The following is a 23763-nucleotide window of genomic DNA, read 5'->3' on the forward strand; positions in this document are numbered from 1 at the left end:
AACAGGACTGTTATCTTAATATTTTCTTGTATTAAGCTTCTGCCATCTTGTGCTGAATGCTATATGGGTTGCAGGTGGGTCTTCCAGACTCTTGAAATTACTAATCCATCATTCTTGTTGAGATTCGGATGATGAATCAGCATATCACAAGCTTCCTTGAATTTTTTTTCAAACCAGGTTTTGATGCAGTGTAGGGACTTGGTACCTTTCCAGTTAATTCTGTGAAAAGTTTAGAGGGCATGGTCTGCCAGGCCTGTATTTTCTTATTGGAATTGTGTGTGTGTTCTATTTCCTCTATATAAGGTAAATTGCAGATGTCCTGGATTGTGACCTGGTCCTGTGGACAAGGTAAAGAAAGAGATCCTTGGACAAACTGTGTATACTTTTTAATTTTGCAAGAGGTTTGAAAGTTGCCTTAATATTGTATTTATGTAGTGTTCTATTTTTTCTGATATTTCCTTGATGTATGGTATGGTTATGGCATTTTTGTAATTGTTTTTACCTCTCTTTTTTTTTTAACATTTTTTATATAGGTTTGGCTAATAATTTCATATTCATTTTTCAGCACCTGCTCATTGGAGCAAATTTTTATGGCTTGTTTCTTATTCATATGTTTGCCTGAAGATTACTGATATAGAGATTGAAACATTGAATCTTAATTCTAAGTAAAGTAATTGCTCTAACTTGTGTGTTTCTGTGTCCACAAATTTTAAACAGTGAACTGACCACTGTGTTACCTTGAAAGAACAAATGGAGGTATAAAACTTTTAGCATAATTCAGAAGGCCTGGTCAGAGGGTCCAAGTCTGGATGATTGGAGTAGAGCTGCATATTACCCATCTATGAAAAAGGGAAATTAAACTGAATGTGAGAATTAGAGGAATTTCCCTATTGAGTGTTCCTGGTAAGATTTATGCAAGTATAGTTGAGAAGTGGCTAAACAAAAATAGTAGAAGGGAATCTTGGAGAAGAACAAGCTGGATTGGCCTGAATCCAGCCATCAAGTCAGGCCAATTAGAGGTCAAGATCAGATTTTCACTTTAAGACAAATAATTGAGAAATCATGGGAATATAACAATGATCTGTATTTAAGTTTCAGAGATCTGGAAAAGGTGTATGAAAAGATCCAACTGAAAAGCTGTTCAAAACAAATATCGTGTAAATAGAACATTATACACAGCAATAAATTGTCTGTATTTGAGTTGTAAGTTAGTAGTTAGAATTGAAGGAAGCACAAGAAGATGGCACGATGTTAAATCAGGTGAGAGACAAGAGTGCACATTATATCCACTGTTATTCATTATGGAGGAAAGTAGTATTAAACCTGATATCAAAATTAGATATATTAATCTGTTTTTTACTTTATGCAGATGATATTATACTTCTATATAAATCCATTGCAAGTTTTCAAGATTCCTTGACTAAACTGAATAACCATTGTAATAAATTAGGTATGAAAATCAGCAATTAATAGACAAAGACAATGAAAATAGCCGGTATTAAACATCAGTTGCATCCTGAATGGAGAACCTATAGAACAAGTAAATCATTTCAGCTATATAGGCACAATTTTTAGCAAAGATAAAAAAAAAAAATTATATTTAGAAGTAAACACAGAATTAGCAAAGTTGATATGTTAGGAAGTCAACTGATTAAATTTATATGGAATAAGAGAGAAATTAGTCAGAACATTAGACTAAATGCATACAAGACAGTGCTTGATCCAATTTTATCTGAGATTTGGATTGGAAATAAAACACTTGATCCAAGACAGACCATAGAGTTCTGAGAAATATTAGTGGAGTGGAGTGAACGGATGGTATTAATGGCAGTATCATATTAAAATTGAGAATATTGTAAAAGAACTTGACATTGCTAGCATTTAGGAATGTGTTAGCAGTGCTAATCTCAGGTGGTATGGTCAACTTAACAGAATGGAGAGGAAAGGTTTGCAAAACAGGTGTTCTTTGCCAAATGGTAAGAAAAAGACCCAGAGGAAGGTCAAGATCTAAGTGGATTGATACAGTGAAAAGTGCCTTAGAAGACAGAAATATAAGATCTGATAATGTTGGGATCTTGACAGATAGCATTTATTTGGAGGGAAATTGTCAATAGGAAGTTGTAATGATGTAACTTTTCCATGTACTACTATAATATCCTGTACATCCCCTGAGGGTACAAATAAGGAATCAGTAATGATTTCCAGAATTATTTATTTGTTAAACATAAGTGTTTTTCTTCATTACCATTTCATTTGACCTCATCATAATAAGAAATAATAACAGAATGGTGTACATTAATAAGATAAGCTCTGCAAATTTAGTTTAACTTTTTGAGTCTAGAAGTGCTGATGGTATTGAGGTGACAAAATCAGATGTAATAGTCGAGTTACTGAGTGATCACTTCTCAAAAGTCTATCACCCAAGTGAGGATATCTCTATACCTATAGCAATACCTAATGTGAGAATTGAAGCTAAAGAATCAGAGGTATTAAATATATTGCGAAACTTAAATGCAAACACTGCGGTAGGCTTAGATGGAATATCAGCTCGGGTGTTGCGTGAATGTGCAAATGAATTGTCAACCCCTCTTACCTGGATATTTAATTTAAGTTTGAACTCTGGTATGGTCCCTAGGGAGTGGAAGTTAGGCAAAGTGGTTCCTTTGCATAAGGGTGGCTCTAAAACTGCAGTATTGAATTACAGACCAATCACCATCTCAGGAGTAGTGGTAAAAGTATTGGAAAAGTTGGTTAAAGACAAAATTCAAGAATGGGTGGATCAGGATATGATACTCTATAGAGGCCAACATGGTTTTGTTAAAGGTAGATCCTGCCTTAGCAATCTATTAACTATCCATAATAGAATAACATCAGAGTTGGACAAAGGAACTGGCTACACAGTGGTACTTCTGGATTTTGCTAAGGCTTTTGACAGGATACCCCATAGAACACTGTTACGCAAATTGGAGCAGATGGGAATGGATATTAAATTGGTGATATGGATAGGAGAATGGCTCAGGGAGAGATACCGTAAGGTGGTGTATGGAGGAGCCGAGTCCAGAATGAGGCAGGTGACCAGTGGTGTGCCTCAGGGCTCTGTGCTTGGGCCAATGTTGTTTAATTTGTATATAAATGATATAGGAAATGGCTTAAAGGGAGATATTCAGTTGTTTGCTGATGATGCAAAGTTGTGTAGTGCAATAAAAAATCAAGCTGATGTTGAAAGTTTGCAGGAGGATTTAAATAAGCTGGTAAAATGGGCAAAAGAAAATGGATGTCAGTTCAATGTGGAAAAGTGTAAAGTCTTGCATTTTGGGATTAAAAGATTACCAGCTGTGTACTACATAGATGGAAAGGTACTCCAAGAGATTGATGAGGCTAGGGACTTAGGGGTATTGGTAGATAAGGAGATGAAGTTCAGAGGACACATTGCTAAGGTGTCCAAGATTGCACATAGGATTACTTGGTTGTTGAGGAACACACTGACATCCAGAGATAAAGAGGTTATTATTCCCCTTTATAAAGCATTGATACTTCCACATTTGGATTACTGTGCTCAGGTCTGGTCACCTGGATTCCTTGGAGATGAGGAGGCTGTGGAGAGGGTTCAGAGAAGAGTGACCAAGTTGGTGAGTGATATAAAAAATGCTCCCTACATTGATAGATTGAGAGCTTGTGGATTGCAGAGATTGGTTGATAGGCGAAGAAGAGGGGATATGATAGAAACATTCAAATTACTAAAAGGTTTTTATAGGATTGATGGAGGGGAAATGTTTCAGCTGTGTGATAGTGATGGAAGAACAAGAGGTCATCTCTGGAAATTAAAGAAGAGTGTGGTTAACAAAGGTGTCAGAACAAGGTTTTTTGCCTGGAGGGTGGTGAATGAGTGGAATTCATTGCCTGACTTTGTTGTGAGCTCTTCATCTGTAAATGAATTCAAGAAGAGATATGACAGATATTGTTTTGCTAGTTTGGGTCTCCCGCGATGAGTCTACTGACTCCATGGAGATACCCGTAATAATAATAATAATAATTAGTACATTCATTGTTTATCATGCATATGAGATTTTTAAGTAGGTCTGTAACCTTCCTTGTGTGGCACTTACTGCGGATGATGCTATTACTGTCGACTGCAAGGTTATGTTACATCCAAATTACAGTCAAGTTTCTTACGCGCTTAATTTGACAGACTATGCCAAAGTGATAAACTGGATTAGATGGAAGAAAATCATAGGACTACATAGAAGTCCTTAGAGGTTTGACAGATTTCTTTTTTTTTTTTTTTTTTTTTTGTCAACAAATATAGCCACATTAATTTACCAAATGGAAGACATTTATTCTGATATGCTACAACCTAATAATTGTAAACTTCTTTTTATTATCTCTGTTTTTGCTTGATCCTACTTCTACCTGATTGTTAGTGCCTGGATATCATGAAAAGTTGCTCAAACTCTGAAGATGCTGATTTGAAATCCCCAACTATTAGCAGTTTAATATATATCTTGTTTTATTCTTAATACTGCTAAACATCAAATGAAAAAGTTCTTCTAGTATATAGCAAATTCTTTTCCATCCTCATAAAGTTCTCATGATAATGTAATCAAAATATCAATGTTTAAGAAATAAATAGTCACTGAAAGTAATGCCAAATATTGAAGTTTTTATATATATTTTTTTAATTTGCAAGTTACAGATATTATCAGTATTTATACAGAGTTAATTTTTAGGGGTAAGAAAGGAAGGAAAGCTGGCCTGTTTAAGACAATCAAGTTTGGAACTAATGTAGATTTATCGGATGAGAGAAAATGGAGGCCTCAGTTGCAAGAGCTAATGAAACTCCCTGCTTTTGCCAGAGTAAGTGTTTTTATATCTTTTTTTACCTTATTTACAGATATAACTTTGCTCCACATTACTTGCGGGGGTCACTAAAATGTAATTGGCCAAAAGTTTTTCTTTAGTAATGATTAATTGATGCCAATGACATTTGGCAAGTGTCGATAAAAGAATTTTGAAAAAATTATAATAAATCAGTAATGTGAACAAGCATGAATGAACATTCTGCAACATTGCTCAAGTTATGATCAGGAACATTCACATATTAGGAATGAGCTTGTAAATATGATGATCCAGCTGAATTTTATTGAAGTTGATGCTCCAAATATCCAGGCATTATTGGATGGTAATGATGATGATGACCCATTCATGAATAAGGAATTGCAAGAATTAACAAAATAAACTTTGGTACAAAAAAATGCTAATTCTTTCACTGAGTCCCACCTAAGAAAGTTTTACCAACAAAGATTTTATTTGAAATTGTTCCAAATAAATAAACTTAATACAACATCAACAGAATTCAAAATAGGCACTATCACTGTGAGAAATATCAGTGGAAAATAATTAAAATTGGCAGAAAAAATTCATGAAGTAATATGTAGACATAATTGGTGTTGCTGAAACAAAGAGGACAAAAACAGATTAGACCTCTAAATAATAACTACAAGATGTTATATTCAAGCATTTATAATCAATGAAAGAAAGAACACTAAGCACAAAAATAATCTTCAGTGGCAGAATTTCAAATAGAGTGATGTGGGCAAACAACAAAATGGGAAATTGCATAATAAGACTTTATTTGCATTTGTGATCCCACAGAAAAAGAGGAATTTTTTGAGTCATTACCAAAAGCAGCTGATATAAAGAAAAATGAGAAGTTGGTCCTTGTTAAAGATGTAAACTGCAGAGTAGGTATAGAGAAATGGTATTTTTATGATTGTTATGATTCAGATAGAGAAATGGTTGTTATGATTCAGGACATCCATATACTCAGTGTGGGAGGCCCAGCCTAGAAAACATAAAGTCTATCATACCACTCCTTGAACTCATTTACTGTTTGTGCTTCACCACTCTATCAGGCAATGCGTTCCACAGTTCATCCACCCTCCATGCATAGAAACCACTCCTTTTTGCAACTTCTAGGGATGACTCCTTGTCTTTGTGCTTTCCCCTCCCCTATTCCACCAAATGAAAGAACTTTCCAATGTCAACCTTGTAACTACTTCTCAACAATTCACCTCTTCCTCTGTGTACCAAACTTTGCAGTCCACATTCCCTCAGTCTGTCCTCATAACTAACATTGTACAATCCTGATATCATCTTTTTTATCTGCCTCTGCAATCTTTCTAAGGTTAGCTTATCCCTTTCAAATCCTGGAGACCAAATTTTGAGCACAGTAGTCAAGGTGCAATTAGATCAGGATTTTTACAATGGAATGACAACTGGTATATCTGCTGGTTATTGTCCTTCTCAGTATTGCAGCAATACCCTTGGTTACTTTCATCACTTTTGCAATATGTTCCCTGAATTTCAGGTGTCAGTCATCACAAGAACAATATGTCTCTTGCAGAACCTCAATGACAGTGCAGAAGCTGCTGTGAGAAATTGTGGAGAAATAGGAAGATGGTTAAAGACAACAAGAGGCTCGAGACAGGGAGACCCAATATCCCCAAGCTCTTTATCATGCTTTTAAAAAGAACAGTAGATGTCATAAAGGATAATATAAGGGGAATTTCAATTTAAGGTACTAAAATAAATAGTTTGCAATTTGCAGATGACAAAGTCATTATTGAAGAAAATGAAGAGGAACTAGAAAGAACAGTGTTGAAGTTACGTGAAGAAGAAAAGAGATGTGGACTGATAATGAGCATCAATAAAACAAAAACATTGATATTCAGAGAGAAGAAGAAGATGAAAAAAAAGCAAATAAAGATCAACAGACAAGAGCTGGAAGAGGTTAGGAACTTCACATACCTAGGGAGCAACATGACACATCCTTTAGACAGTAAAAAAGACATGAGATCTCAGATAACAAAAGCTAAAGTAAACCTACAGACAATGGACAAGATATGGAAAAGTAATTCAGTGAGCCTTCCCCTAGAGCTGAAACTGCCAGAAACATGGATATCTACAAGTGCTCTCTATAGTTATGGGTAATAGTCAAAGATTCTATAAGATGAATGAATATTGCCTTCTGAAAGAACATGTTAGAAACGTTCTGTGAATTGGATGGGTACAAAAAGTAACAAATGAAGAGCTGTATCACAAAGTAAACTCCAGAGAAAATCTAATGTAGAAAATAATTCAAAGGAAATTAAAATTTTTTGGACATATCTGCAGAATGGATAACAGCAGAAAGATCAAAACCTTGATGCTTGGTAAAATGGACAGTAGAAATAGAAGCGGATGACCAAGATGAGAGTGAATAGATGATGTGAAAGAGTGGTGTGGAAAGAGTGTGCAGGATTTGAGTCATTGGGCAGTGGACAGAGAGAGAAAAACGGCAAAGAATTGTGAAACAAGCATCAGACACCAACATTGGACCCATGGGCAGTGATGATGATCAATCATTTCCCCAAGATTCCTTGCCTTCCCCCACTTCCTTCAGGGTAGTTCCTGGGAGAAATTTACAAAAAAAAGCAAAGCTAATGATGGATTTCTGTTCAGGATATGGACTAGTCATTACTAATGCGGTCAACTCTCATTGCTCTAAGAACTTGTCCACTCTAAAAAACTCTGAAAAGTTCCAACCAAGATCTCAATTACATACATCAAAACTATGGTAAGAGAAATGCATTATAGAAGATTTTCCACTTATAACATCTATTCTTGTAAGAATAGGTGTTCGGAGACAAGAATCAAATCTTTTAGATGTTTTCCAGTATTTTTCTGCAAAAAAAAAATATCATATAGAATAAAGAACTTTTTTATATTTTCTAGACTAGTTTTGTAAAAATTTCTTTGTTTCAACTTCATCTGGATAATTATATGAATAAACTAAAAAACTAGAAAACAAGTAATAATAGCTAACAACTCTAGTGAAAATATTTGAACATGAATAACAATGGAAAGTGTGTGTTGTGATGAATTAATGAAGACTAAACATGATTTAAAATCATCTCTTGTTTTTTTTGATGCACTGTAGGATGTTTCATCCTTTCAGCTTATTCTTTGAATGCTCTTGGGGGAAAAAAAATGGTAATCTGCGGGGAGCATTTTTGTTTGTTGTCATACTACTTGATGTTTTGTTTCAGTTGTATGTACTGCCAGCCCTTGTGTCTTCTTTTGTTCTCAATGTCTTTGAAATGTTCTGATTGGCATATCTCTCCACATCGGCCTATTTGTCCTATGTAGTGTAAACCACAACTACAAATTATCTTGTAGACACCTGGTTTTTAAAGTGGTGGATGTGGAGGTTTAGGAGATTTCATGTGATTAGAGATCTTGTTGATCGGGTAGAAGACTTCAAATTTTTGGCAAGGTAACCTTGCTATTTTGTCTGTTATCGATTGTATATATATGAAAATCACTGTTCCTTTAAAGTCTTCATTTTCTTGTTCATCTGGTTGTTTTAGAGGTTGAGGTAGAATAGTGTATCTAAAAACAACAGGTAAACACCTGTTGTTTCTAATTCAACAGTGAATTTAATTCAAGGATGAAGGTTATTGAGGTAGATGACAAAATCTTCTAAATGGGTAATAGTACTGGCTCAGATGATAAAATTGTTACTATTACTAGTACTATTATCCAATTAGAAGATTTCATCACCTACCTCAACAACCTTCATCCTCAAATTAAATTCACTGTTGAATTAGAAATTAAAACAATCCTTGCCTGTTTCTCGTTGAAAGGCTTAGACGTTGATTATGCATTTTCACTATATTATTTCAGGAAATTACAACGTACTAGGATATACATTAAAATAAATTTTAATATATTTCTATATTTCGGCAACGTCACGTTGCCATTTTCAAGAACTTATGTACAAGATACGTGCGCGCAGGCACAGCACAAACAATAAATGAGTAAGAAGAATGAAGCTATTATTTCTCCTAAAGTCCTGATGGTGCCCTCTAGCGGGCGATGTTGGTATTCTTGGGCGATTGGGCTGGAGGTCTTCTGATGTAAGTTTCCCAAATTTGAGGAAGTCTCACGCAGCCAAATTTGTTGAGGTTTGGTTCATTTCTTAGGGCTGAAGCTGATTCTATGAAAAGCCTTTCATATCTGTATTTGCTACGGTGTATTATCCTGGCTTTTTTCCACCATATTCTATGGCAGGTATCCAGAGCATGGTCAGCAAGACCAGAGTGGCTGTATTGGTGAAACCGAATGTAGTCCTTGTGTTCTGAAATTCTGATATTTGCTGTCCTGCCTGTTTGGCCGAAGTAGGACAGCTTACAGCTGCAAGGGACTTGGTATACCAGGTATACAAGGACCTGGTATACTAGGTCCCTTGCAGCTGTAAGCTGTAATTAGTAAATAATAGCTTCATTCTTCTTACTCATTTATTGTTTGTGCTGTGCCTGTGCGCACGTATCTTGTACATAAGTTCTTGAAAATGGCAACGTGACGTTGCCAAAATATAGAAATATATTAAAATTTATTTTAATGTATATCCTAGTACGTTGTAATTTCCTGAAATAATATAGTGAAAATCCTTGACTGTTGTTGGATGCATTAGTTGAGGTATCCAAACAAAACACACAAGATGTTACCTACACGGCACATCTCATCACCACTCAGTGCAAAAAATAGCCATCATCCATTCCTTACATGATAGGACCTACAGAATTTCCACCAACATAAATAAAAGAAACAAAGAGCTACAATACCTTAGTTCAATCCTGTCAAAAAATGGCTACAATAGAACATTAATCCAAAAAAAATTCTACTTCAACCTCCAAAACAGTAAACGAACAAGAAAACTAAGACTTTAAAGGAGCAGTGATTTCCCCATATATACAATTGGTCACTGTTGAAAACTTCAACAGCATTTTCAACAGGGAACCTATAAAACAGGTAAAATATTTATGCACATTTTTTAGTGAAGATGGCAAATGAAATTTGGAAATAGACAAAGAATAGCCAAACCCTGTGTGGTGGGAAGCCACATATTTCATATAAATTTATATGGAATAAGAGAGAAATTAGTCAAAAAACCAAACTAGCAGTATAAAAGACAATGGTTTAAATCAGGTTTAAGTTATGGATCTGTAAGTTGGGTTATAAATAAAGCACTTGATTAAAGTCTAGAGAATTCATAGATTTGAGAAAAATGAGAAGCATGAACAGATGGCATCAATGTCAGAATCATATTAAAAATGAAAATATTAAAAAGGAACTTGTTAGCTTTCAAGAATGTGCAAGCTGGGCTATCTAAGATAGTATGGCTACTTAAATAGAATTGGTGAGGAAAGGTTAGCAAAGAAGTTTGATGCCAAATGACAGGAAAAAGCCCCAGAGGAAGACTAGTGTCTAGGTAAATTGATTCAGTCAGAAGCACCTTAGAAGCTTCTGAGGTGCTATCTTAGATATGACAATATTGGAGTGCTTACAATTAATAGACTAATTTATTGGAAAATTGTTAATAGAAATTTAATAATAATGTAAACTTAATCATGTAGTTCTGTCATAGTAGCCTCAAACACCCTTTGAGGTTACATACTGTATTAGAAAATTGAAAATGTTATTTAATTATATAATTTTGCTATTTATTGCCTTATGTGCTGCTATAACCTTTCTTATGGTGCAGTATGACCTTAGTAGTCTTCTCTGCCTGCAGTAAACCAAAAACCTGACCTGTATTCCCTTACATTATTGCTTACGTATTTTCATAGATCTATAACACTATTATGCAGAAGAGCATAAAATTTGATAAAAACAGTGATTTACTTTAGTTTTCATTTCATTTATGGAATTTGTACATGGTATCTATGAAAGACAGAATCTCATTAATGAATATGAAAAATTAATGAATTTCATACTGCTTTAGTTTTTTATATTTTCAAATTTTAGGAAATTGGTTTTTGCCATTCATAATTACAATGGGATATGATATATAGTGGTATTTTTATTTGCCATTTATTATTATTTATTTTTATAATAGGTTGTGTCTGCCGGAAATATGTTAAGTCATGTTGGGCATGTTATTCTGGGTATGAATACAGTTCAGTTGTATATGAAAGTACCTGGTAGTCGCACCCCTGGTCATCAGGAAAACAATAATTTCTGCTCAGTTAATATCAATATTGGACCTGGAGACTGTGAATGGTTTGCAGTTCCTGAAGCATACTGGGGAGTTGTACATAGTCTCTGTGAAAGGTATAAATAATGATACTGTATACTCAAAGCATGAAAATTATTATGAACAGTAAAAATGTAGGTTTAAAGATTTATAATCATTTAGGTTGTTGATTGCAGTTTGTTTGTTTTATCGAGTTTGTATAAAATTACACTGTTTTTTTTTTGTTTTTTTTTTTAATAAGATATAATTTATTAATCATATTGAAAACAGATTCTATAGTTAATATAGAATACTGAATATAAAGTGCTCATAGAGCATTAAGAGCTTATATTTAGATATGTGATTTTTTTTATCAAGGGATTCATGGAATTCAAACCAAATATACACATTCACATAGAATTTTCATATATCTGTAAAATATAAATAATATAATAAAGTAATATCTTCTTTGTTTCTATATTTCACTAAAATTACTTGAAAGAGGAAACACTGAACAGGAAGTCTGTAAAGTTCATTATGATAATCAGAATTTTAGATGTGCCTTCACTTACTTGTACATCACAATTCTTGGCATATCTCATTTTCTCATATTTTTTTTTATCTATTATTTCTGCATATTAATAACAACCAGCATTCTGTAAGCTCACCATCAATAAGTATGATGACATTTTCCTCTACCTCTCATTTATTTTGATTTAATTTCTTTCTCTTAATAGGTTTTGGTAAACTTATGAGGGTTGTTTAAAAAGTTTGGTAAAAAAATAAGTTCAACACATGTTTTGGAAAAAATAATCACCTTTACTTCTCAACATAGTCTCCATCAAGGTCTACACCAGGAGTGTCAAACTCAGTTGGACCGCAGGCCATTTGCCATAAAACTGTATCTCAAGTGGGCCCCAAAAAAAATTTTTGACTAAAAAAACCTGCACTAATTAGAATCGAAGGAAAGTGAAAGGAGTATAAATAAATTGGAAAATTAATAACAAAAATGTTATTTATTCTAAGTCATATAAAATAATATCATAATGATTATGACAACTCAAAAAAAAAAAGAATATTTTTATTTTATTAATATTTACAATATTTGAATAAATCAAATATTTATACAGTCTAAAAAAAAGTATAAACTCTCATCAATAGCCATCACAAAAATTTACAGAGCTTCCTGTTAATTTGAATTTTTGAAATGTTAATGAAAATATTTTAGGGTTAAAATATATATACTTGCATAATACTTATTATGCAAGTATATTTATTATAGTAATTATAGTACTTAAAATTATAGTAATTTTAAGTAATTTTATTTTTTCTCACAACTTGACAACGTTTATTGTTAACCAGCTTGGAAAATTTGGACTTGAAGATTGTGAGCATACAATTATGGCAGAAAGATTGACGTCAGTTAATCTTGATCTGTGGGCTGTTTTGTTACCCTTTCATACATGAGAATAATTGTTCACATAAATATGTGTTTCCAAAATAACATAGAATATTTGCTTTTTTTTTTACCTAAATAACTGTATATTTTTGGAATACACCTACTTCTTGGTATTTTGCTCTTAGAATGGAATCATTTTGGAAATCAATAAGTTCCATTTGAATAAAAATAGGAGCTTTTTTGAAATTAAAAGAAAAAGGATCTGTAAAAAGCAAAATAACTTCTCCTTGCTCCTTAAAATCTTTAAATCGCCTATTAAATTCTTCTTGAACCTTTTTTAGTTTAGGACAATATTGAGAAAAGGTAAAACTTTGATAATTATAGTTCAGCTGTTGGCACATAGGAAAGTAATTTAGAATATTCTCTTTTAAATGATTTTGAAACAAAACTAATTTACATCTAAAACTTGCCAGTGTATCATACATGTGTGTTATTAACTGATCTTTCTCATAAAGTCTGACATTTAAATCATTCAAATATCCTGTAATATCAACTAAGAATGCTAGATCTTGTATACCCATCATTAAGAAATGCAACATCACGATTTTTCATTTCTAGGAACAATTTGATCTTCTCTAAAAGTAAAAAAAAAAGCTTTTTGGAACTTAATAATCAACAAACTGACAAGATAACCAACGAATCTCCGTGTAATAAGGTAGCCCCTTCAAATTCACTCTCCTAGTCTTTAAGAAATTCTGCAAGCTGGCAGTGATTGAGGCCTCTGGATCGGATGAAGTTCACAGTCTTTCCCACAGGGTTAGTATGCTGCTCATTTCTGATACTTTGGAGCACCGGACCCGCTGATGAATAATGCAGTGCAAAGATTGCAGCTTTGGAATGTCTGGATACATTTCCTTTAACTTTGCTGTAAGTCTTGATACAAAGCCTTTATTTTTGCCTGTCATTCCTGGAGCAAAAAAAAAAAAAAAAAAAAAAAAAAAAAAACTTTTTGGAACTTTATAACCAACAAATACCGACAAGATAACCATTGGTTGTCATAGTTCCATGCCTGTTCAGAGGAAGTTGGTATTTTTCGAAAATGCTCCACATGCCATCAAAAATGTCTTCATCTGTAGTGGTTCCATAGATGGGAATCATTTCCAAGAATTCTTCAGTAATATTCATATTGTCATTGCAATCCCGAAGAAACGGAGCAACATTAGTTATGTAGCGAACGTACAGTGCTCTCAATTGAAAAATACTGTACGTTTGCAGATATTTCTTGCAACTGGTCATGCAGATTATCTGCCATTTCGGTTATTCTTTCGATCACAGTATTTCTGGACAAAGAAATATCACGAAATACTTGCACATTATTGGGACATACGTTTTTGGCTGCATTCCTTATCATACATTTCTTAACCGAGGAACCGTCACTAAAAGGTTTGGAATGTTTCGCCAATAAATAGCTGATTTCATAACTGGCTCTCACTGCTGATTCATTGTCTTTCATAATTTTTGAAAATACTTGTTGCCGACTTGGAAGAATTCTTCATATTTTTTAATTTTTCTTCTCTCAGTTTACCCTCAAAGTGTGAATATTGTTCTTTGTGAATTTTATCGTAGTGCCTTTCTATATTATATTCTTCGGTGACACTAATTGTTTTGTTACAAATAATGTTCACAATTTTATCTTTTGTTTCAGTGCAGGAGTAATTCAGTTCCCATTTTTCTTGAACTTTTCTCCCCTCATCAGCAATTATTCTTTTTCTTGTTGTCTTAGAAAGCGCATTGCCTGAGTGAATAAATATATTATTAATAACAATTTTTATAAAAATGTTTAAATAAAAATGCACAAAACTGTAGACCAGTGCATGATACTATTGCAAATAAAAAATAATTTAAAAAAAGGGATTTTCTCACTGCTAAGTTGTCATTGAATTGTGTTCGGTGCACTGACATGTGCTTCAAAGATCACTGATTGACTGTAGCAGGCAATTATAAACTCTTAGCCTGGATTCACATGAGTGCATATGCTGTATGTCACGTGAACAGCTGGTAGCCAAGAGAATTCAGTTTTTTCATCGCGCTACCCGCAGCATGCTATAAATTAACAATGAAAGCTAAATATAGTTTACGATTGATTAGGATCGGATCTAACATTGAAATTGCGATATAAATTTTTATTATATATATATATATAGTGAATGCAGATGACGTCAAAATTTTGCATGATGATTTGGATAGATTGGAGGTCTGGGCTAAGTAGAATGGATGTCAGTTTAATGTGGCAAAATGTAAGGTTATGCATTTTGGGGTGAAAAGATTGGCGGCAGTTTACTGCATTGGTGGAACTGTGCTCCAGGAAATTGATGAGGCACGAGATTTAGGAGTGTTGGTAGATAAGGAATTGAAATTTAGGGGACACATTGCAAAAGTGGCCAAATCAGCTCATCAAATCACTTGGTTGCTGAAGAATACGTTGACAAGCAGGTTATTGTTCCTCTGTATCGAGCCTTGATAAGACCCCATCTAGACTACTGTGCTCAGATTTGGTCATCTAGGTTTCTTCTTGATGGGGAGGAGGTGGAGAGGATCCAGAGGCGAGTGACCAAGATGATAGCAGGTCTGTGGAATGAACCGTATGAGAACAGGTTGAGGATTTGTGGGTTGCAAAAATTGGTTGATAGGCGGAGGAGGGGAGATATGATTGAGACATTCAAATTACTGAAGGGTTTCTATAAAATTAATTCAGAAGATATTTTTGAGAACAGGGCTGGTTGTGGGAGGACTACGGGACATCCATGGAAACTGGGCAAAAGTGTGGTTAGTAAAGGTGTTAGAGCTGGGTTTTTTACTTTTAGAGTAGTGAATGAGTGGAATGCGCTCCCTGAGTCTGTGGTGGATGCTGTGACAGTGAATGAGTTTAAGGCAAGGTATGATAGATACTGTATGAATGTCAAATAGTTGTGATGAATATGATTTGGGGCCTCCCTCGATGAGTCTAATGACTCCCTGGAGTTGCCCGTAATAATAGTAATAGTAATAATTGCAATTATGTTATAGCAGGTCGTTGCAACCATATTGTAACTATATAGTTTGATTGATTTGGATCGGATCTGACATTGAAATTATGATATAAATTTTTATTATTGCAATTATATTATAGCATGTCGCTGCATCCATATTGGAACCAAAAATGTCGTATGAAAATGAATAAATCATTACAATATTTACTCGAATATAACTCGCACTTTTTTCCCCCAACATTAAAGCTAAAAAATCGTGGTGCAAGATATATGCCGGGATTTTTGGAAACTAATGTTTTCAGGAAAAAAACTGAAAATGGGGATAACTTGCCAAGAATCTCCTATTTGCTATTGCTACTTCCGGCCTTGAGAGCAGTTCTTTGTGTGCATCTTCAAAGTCATCTTCTTTCCCATTATAATAAGAAAAAATTACAAGTAATTTACAAGATTTTCGATAAGTAATGAACAACCCTTCATGAATGACTAATGAGAAGTGAAAGCAGAGCATGAAGTAGACAGCAAAGGTAGGCCAATAGAGATAGAGCAGCTATGAAGATATGCATATGATTGGTGCAGTATTAACAAAAAATCACATTACCTAAACACAAAGTCAAGCCGACAATTTTTGAGTTGAAACACTAATTCTCTTCAAACAAATTCAATAATATCTGAAACTGCCATAACAACATTCACTCTATGTGTTTTAGTTTTAACACGTTTACGAATTCTATTGCAGCTTTGCGTTTGAGTTAGTGGGCACACTCACACACATCTAACTAAAAAAGTACTTTTTTAGCTTGAGTCTAAACAGCATGGTTAATGTGGGAGGGGACATGTGATTCATTAGTTAGTGCCGTTTTTATCCCAGTTGTCTCTAATTGCACTAAAGAACTATATTACACATTTGGAGAAATATATTACACAGACAGCAAATGTCTCTGTACTTTATTCAGTGGTACAATAAAACTACTTGTTTTTCTTGCAACTGCAATATAGTGGCAGTTGGGGAGGGCGTGTTGTTTACCGTGGGGGGCGAGTTATCGCCTGATTTCTTTTTTCGTAAAGTAAAATCAGGGATGCAAGGGGTGAGTTATATTCAAGTAAATATGGTTATTTTTGGTTTATTATAAAAAGCAACCATCCTTTTTTTTTAAATCTTTCTTTGAGGCATCATGGGCTACAAGAAATTGCTTTGTGAGCCACATGCGGACTGTCACTTTTGACACCCTTGGTCTACACATTTGGTCCAGCGAGTTTTCGATTTTTTCGTCCCATCTAAAAAGTAGGATTTATCAAATTGTGCAAATTAGTCATTGGCAGCCTTGATAACATCCTTGTTTGAAGAAAATGTTTTCTCACCGACCCAAATTTTTAAGTTTGGGAACAAGAAGAAGTCACACAGAGCCAAGTCCAGAGAATACCGTGGAATTCGAACCTCAATTCGTGCAATTTTGCCATTGCGGTGGCCAATGTGTGAGATGGTGTATTGTCTTGAAAGAGCACATTTTTGTGCGCCAATCTTGGCCATTTTTTCTTCAGTTCTTTTAAACTGTTCAACAATGACGCATAATAGACTCCTGTTATTGTCTTACCCTTTTTCACATAGTCTATCATGATAATTCCTTGGGAATCCCAAAAAACAGTGGCCATCACCTTCCCAGCTGACAAGACAGTCTTCATTTTTTTGGTGCTCTTTCACCAGGCATTGTCCACTGTTTTGACTGCTGCTTGGATGCAGGTGTAGTGGTGGATCCATGTTTCATCTACAGGCATTAATTAATGTGAAAAATCCTGCGAATTGCAATTAAACATTGCCAAACACAGCGTTGAAATGTCTTTTCGAATGTGTTTTTAGTCAACAATCGCAGCACCCATTGCGCACACAGATTTTTCATGTGAGATTTTTTGTGCAGGATATTATACACCCATTCATTTGAGATGCCTGCAATCTCACGCACTTCTCCTCAGCACTCTTCTATAACGATACCATGGATTTTGCCAATCATTTCCTTCGTAGTGACCTCAGTCAGGTGTCTGGAGCGCGCTCATCTTCAATAGACTTATGACCACGTTTAAACTCATTTATCCAAAAATAAATAATCTGTAATACTAGTGCAGAGTCCCCATGAACTGCATGTAACTTTGCTTTGATCTGTGCGGCCATCCACTTCTTCAAATAAAAGTGTTTTATCACTGCACAAAACTCGTTTTTCTCCATTTTTATGAAAAATGCGAACACTGTCATTTTAAATGTTTGCCAAACGAGAACTACATGTTTCACGTGGCTAAAATTTTGCCAGTGGTCATGAGAAAGATGATACGTGTCAACACTGGTATGAATGATTGAATTGTGTCGCCATCTATTGGAAATTTACCAAACTTTTTAAACAACCCTCGTATGCCATTATAGCATTAATATTGTTTTTAACATGAATATGAAAAATCCTAGTTCTAGTATGAGTTAGAATAAGAAAAAATTATATATTAATATTCTCAGTATACTGAACACATTATTACAAAAAGTATAGTTTATTATAAAATTTGCTTCAGATTTCTTGGGTTTGCTAGTGACTGAGTTCACTCTGATTGCATTTGTTAATAGTGAGAAAGCTGGCTGTGAAAAAATAACTTAATTTCAGACAGTGTTGCATTTGCCATCTTCCAGGATTCATTGATCATCATCATCAAATTCCTGTTGTGTACCCTCAATGGATGTACAGGATAATATGATAGTTCTGCATAATTGAGTTTCCCTATTACTATTTCCTTCACATCATCTTATTTGTCAGGAATGCAGCAGTGTCAGATCTTACATACTGATTGTTTAACACACATCTTACTGGATCCAATCCACCTATATATTGCTTTTCCCTTGGGTCTTTATTCTACCATCCATGATTAAACACTTGTTTTGATAAAATTTTCATTCATTCTGTTTATCTGCTCATACCACCTTAGATTATCTCTGTTCACAAGTTCTTGAATGTTACAACATAATAAAACAGAGCACATATTCCACAGTAAAATAAATATTACTTATTAGTCAAAAAATTTGGCTTTACTCATAAAACATCATCAGTATGAGTTGAATAGAATTTGGATTAAAAAAAAAGACACATTCATAGAATCAATTCAATCAAAGAATCCTAATCAATCTAAATAAATGCGAAAAAGTGTTTTTAAATTAGTGTATAGTGTAGTTTTTTATCGCAAATTATGCTGCATTTTTTCAGTTTGGATACAAGTGTCCTTCAGTAGTATTGTTGTTGGGATTTTTTCTTAGTGTTTGTTCTTAGTGCTTCTGCTTCTGAAAATGGCATCCATAAAGAAATGCATGTCGGCGGCACGGAAGAATTCGGTACGAAGATCCAGCTCTGCCTTGAATTTTTCACAGTGGATGCATTGTAAAAATTGCTATATGTATGCAACAAAAAAATGTGAAAGATTTTTGAACTGCTTGGATAAACTAGAAAGCATTGACATATTTGAAAAGTGTCTTGGTAGATTAGAGTGATTAGAAATGGGAGTAATTGTCGGAACCATAGTAGAAGAGCTTAAACAAGAGTTAATGAAAAGCAAAAAGAAACATCTAAAGTAGAGATTGGCTGATGAAAATGAGGAAGAAATTAGTGATATGAAAAAAGAATCAAAGGATAGTCATATATCATTGTATGGGAACTTGATTATTAGAGGTGTGATGACTAATAAAGTGCACAAAATATGCTTTCCTGGTGGGGACAATGAAGCAAATAACTGATGTGTTACAGAAAAGGAAAGGCCAGGTGTCAAAATTAGTCATGGGCACAAATGACTTGGTTTCGAGGAAAAAAGAATGTTGATAGAGACTTGAGGAAGTTATTGTGCTAGGTAAAGAATAAGAGTGTTGTTGGAAAAGTTGTAGGTATGTTGCCCAGATATGACAATAGTGAATTGAGAAGGAGAGCAGAGACAATGAATAGTAAAATGACTGAGTTGTGTGAGGCAGAGAGAGAGATGTGGTATAGCAGCTAGAATAAAGAATGTCGGTGCTGGTAGAATGGCCTCAAAAACACAGGGATTATTATGTTTGTAAACAAATGTAAAGAGTATTCAAAACAAGAGAGCTGAGTAGTTTGTTACATTGATTGAGTCAGTATGCCCAAACATAACTGAAATAAGTGAAACTTAGTTGTGTGAGGAGGATGTGATGTCAGCGATAGAAATGGAAGGATATATAATTTTCTGGAAGGATAGAAATATGAGAAGAGGAGGGGAGTGCTGTTAATGATTGCAGAGGAATTGTCTCTACAAAGTGTGGAAGTTAATAGTATATCAACTTCCACACTTTGTAGAGACAATTCCTGTGAAATTAACAGGCTAGTATATCTTATAGGATTCTGTAGCAGGCCAGAGAATGCAGAGAATACTGATTATGAAATGTTTAGGCAAATTGGTTGGGCATGTAAAAAGAAGGTGACCTCATGGGAGACTTTAATTACAGGAATATAGAATGGAAGGTGGAGATAGTGTATGGGAACAAGAAGAGTGAGTTTGTTTAATTTCTGAGAGATAAATATCTTAAGCAGCATGTGACTGAAGCTAGAGGTTTTAGTGTTTTGGATATGGTTATAACTTCACAAGATGTAATTGTTAATGAGGTGTTGACACTGCTACTGATTAGTGAAAGTGAACATGAGGTACTTGTTCGAGCAGCAATGAAACAATAAAAGGTTACTGCCAAAAAAAAGGATACATGTGAAATTATAAACTGGGTGATTATGGGAAACTCTGTAGTCATGTAGCATCAATATGTTGGGTAGATGAGTGCAGAAAGATGTTGATAGTGCATGGAAATTCATAATGCAGCATCTGACACCAGCACCGTAGAACTGTATACTATTGAATTAGATGCACAGTGAAATCAAGCAACCTGTGATGGAAAAGAAAAGTCTATGGACCAGGTACAAGACAGTTGGTGGTGATCAGATCCATGAAGAGAAAAAAGTCCAGGTTAGAAAGTGATTTACATTATAAAGAAAGAAAAGGTGCAGTATGAGAGGAGATTGGCTGGTCAGGCCAAGGTTAACTCAAGAGAATTTTTCTGCTATATGGCAAGTTGACACTGGTGGATTGTCAGCAGCAGGATAACAGTTGCAAAGGATATAGCAGAGTTACTGAATGAACACTTTATCAGATATAAATGATGCAGTGCAATATATAGAAGGGAGGCAAGTATTAGGAAAATTGGAAATGAAAGAATCAGAAATGTATCAAGGTCAAGTACAACACAAGATGATTTGTCATTGGTCATAGCAAACATAATGCAGTACTTATACAATGCAGTTTCGCTGTAACGCGTAGCAACCCTTGTTTGACGCGGGTACTTATATAACGCGGTCTACAAATTGCAGTAATCTTTCATCTTTTCATATATTTTTCACCACATGACTTAAAAATCAAATTTCTTCTTTAAATTTGTGTCTGCCTGTATCGCGCATGTAGTTATAAGTAGCGAATTTTAGGGGAAATATCCTTTAGCATGCATGTACATCGACTGTTTACCATGTAAAGTGTTAATTATTGTTGAAAGTTGTCTTCGTTTTCTGCCAGGAAAATGCATTAAAAATCATAAGTGTGTTAATCTCAAGCTGAGCACTTTATTTTCTGGTGAGTTACATACAATATGTAATATTTTTTTATGTAAAAAAAATATTTCTATAGTAATGGTCACTTAAAAGGCTTTTGCGATATAGTTGAAAACAAAATTAGTGAATTAATTGATGAGGAAATGAATTTAAATTAGGAGGAACTGGTACAATTAATAGATGGCGTTGAACCAAATGGCAGGGAAAGCTCTGTCGAAGATTCTGATTCTGATGAATCCATTAAAAAATTTAGTTTAAAGAAGCTAGCAGAAGGATTGGACTTAGCAAGAAAGTTAGGAAGCTATTTTACGGATAAAGATCCCTCAACAGATGGCTCCGGAAAATTCACGAGACAATTGGATATTTGTTTAGCTCTGTATTATGAACTAAATAAAATAATAGCAGCATAGTGGTAAGCAAGGTCTTATTACTGACTTCTTGATAACTAAACCAGTCGAAGTATGCAGTGAGAATTATACAAATGATGTCTAAGAGATTTCAAGTGACAACAACTTCCGGCCACTCTTAAATAAAGAAATAAAGAAATTCTGATTACTTGTAACATTTACAAAATGTTCGTTTTGAAGACAGTGATGACGATTAAAATATGCACTTTATTATGTGCAATGATGTTTACGTACAATGTGTAATTTTATAAGTTTATGATTTTTGTTTCATAGTTTATGTTTTCTTAACTTACATGAATTACAAGAATTAAATAAAAAATATATTTTTATTGAGTATGTCATTGTTGTTTATATAATTAAAAGGAACCTAACCCTACTTTTTGTATGTGATCTGAGTCTCACATAACGCGATTTATATAATGCGGCATTTCTGTGGAACCTAACATCCACATTATACGAGGGTTACCTGTATTTTCTTTTATGCTTTGTCATAAAGTAATGATGACTGCTCCATCCACTGCATGACGATGAGTCTCTGACTCCATAGAGGTCAGATGTTAACAACAATAATAATAATAATAACAACAACAGTATCTTTTCATTTATGATTTTTTTAGTGATTATTTCTATGTGAAAATGGCCATCAAGTGGAAAAGTGATATAGTAATTTCTGAATTATAACTAGGTCAGAATAGAGTCTCATAAGTCAATGACTACTGTGTGATATATACACTGGTGTCTAAAACCTAAGGATGAACTACTTTTTAGAGGTTCCAAAAAAAGAGACATGAGATTCCATACTGTTTGGCTGTATCAGTAATTCTGCAGCCTTTTTCAAGCTTTCCAATAATTCTTGCTCTCATGAAATCATCTAGAGAAACATTACAAGACATCCAAGTTTGCAGCTTTATTCCTTCACAAAAACAGCTTCCTTCAAACACAATTCATTTAACACAGCCTTTTGCCTTTTATCGTATTGAATTGCTACCTTGTGTACCCACTTTCTACTCAAAATCGTCAGTTATATAAATTGGCCCAAGCTGATTCATCTGAATTTGCAGTTGTAATCTTCAGAAATAGTGTATACAGTGTAATACAGTTATAATTTCAAAAATAGTGAAGATGATTTATATGATATATTTGCCACATTTCATATTTCTTATTAGACATGAAATAAAAAGTCTGATCCTTTACTGCCAATCATGCAATATAAAATTTTCTATGAATAGAATATTTTTTTCTGAATAAATTCTATAAATGTGATTTAAAACCAGTCAATTTTTTTTTTGTCTTACCTCCCCACTAGGAATAGTATAAACTTCCTTCATGGATCCTGGTGGCCAATCTTGGAAGATTTGTTTGCAGAAAATGTTCCTGTATACCGATTTCTCCAGAGGCCTGGAGACCTTGTTTGGGTAAATGCTGGAACTGTACACTGGGTGCAGGCTGTGGTAAGTACCTTAATTTTAGTAAAATTAAAACCTTTGGCATTATTTTCTAGTTTATAACCTTGAGGGATATATCGTTCATAAGAGTGCTACAGAATTACTGTCACTTCTAGTTTCATATCAACAATTTTTTTCTTCTTTATTGATTAGAGTTTTTCTCATGTCTTTGACATGATCAACTCACATTTTTGTTTTCTAAAACATCCTTGCGCATCAATCCATCTATATTCTGGAACTCTCTAATCCATTTTTGCAGAAAATGGATAAAAGATAATCTTTCATTACCAATTCTGTTTATAAATGACCAATAATGTCTTTAAATATTCTTGAATATCAATAACACACACCTAAAAATTAAAACTTGTCAGTGTCAATCATTTACTATGTTGATCAATATGAGAATAGAATTAGATAAACTGGAGATGTTTAGGATATTAAAAAAATTTCTAGGTGAATGTGACCATGGGATTGGATAACTGGCAGTATCCCTAAACAGACTGTTCAGTTTGACTCTCTGCACTGCCAGAGGACTGGAAAGGGGCAGGGACCTATTACATGAAGGAGGTTCAAAGCTGAAATATAAAATTGTAGACCAATTAATATCTCAGTAGTGGTGAATATGGTATTACAAAAGTTTATTAAGAGCAGAATTCAGTAACTGGATAGGAATGTGATACTCTGTGGGGAAAGCATAGCTGTCTGATGGGAAGGTCTGGTCTTATCAATTTATTATCCTTCTACAATAAAGAGATACCTGAGTTGGATAAGAGAAATGGCTACATCATGATATTCCTGGACTA

At 34.1% G+C, this 23763-nt stretch overlaps 1 protein-coding gene across 2 annotated transcripts in view; it reads left to right on the plus strand.

Moving 5' to 3' along the window:
- Positions 1 to 23763, plus strand: part of Utx (Utx histone demethylase) — an 802237-nt gene that overhangs the window by 712812 nt on the left and 65662 nt on the right. For both annotated transcript variants that reach the window (XM_090413874.1, XM_090413875.1), the window contains 3 exons: positions 4728 to 4854; positions 10940 to 11154; positions 22822 to 22966. In XM_090413874.1, the coding sequence (XP_090270000.1) occupies positions 4728 to 4854; positions 10940 to 11154; positions 22822 to 22966 (487 nt within the window). The remainder of the gene's footprint in view (positions 1 to 4727; positions 4855 to 10939; positions 11155 to 22821; positions 22967 to 23763) is intronic.

The sequence above is a fragment of the Typopeltis vanoorti genome, chromosome 24, assembly GCF_054136105.1.
Source record: "Typopeltis vanoorti isolate ZY-2024b chromosome 24, IOZ_Tvanoo_1.0, whole genome shotgun sequence".
NCBI lineage: Eukaryota > Metazoa > Arthropoda > Arachnida > Uropygi > Thelyphonidae > Typopeltis > Typopeltis vanoorti.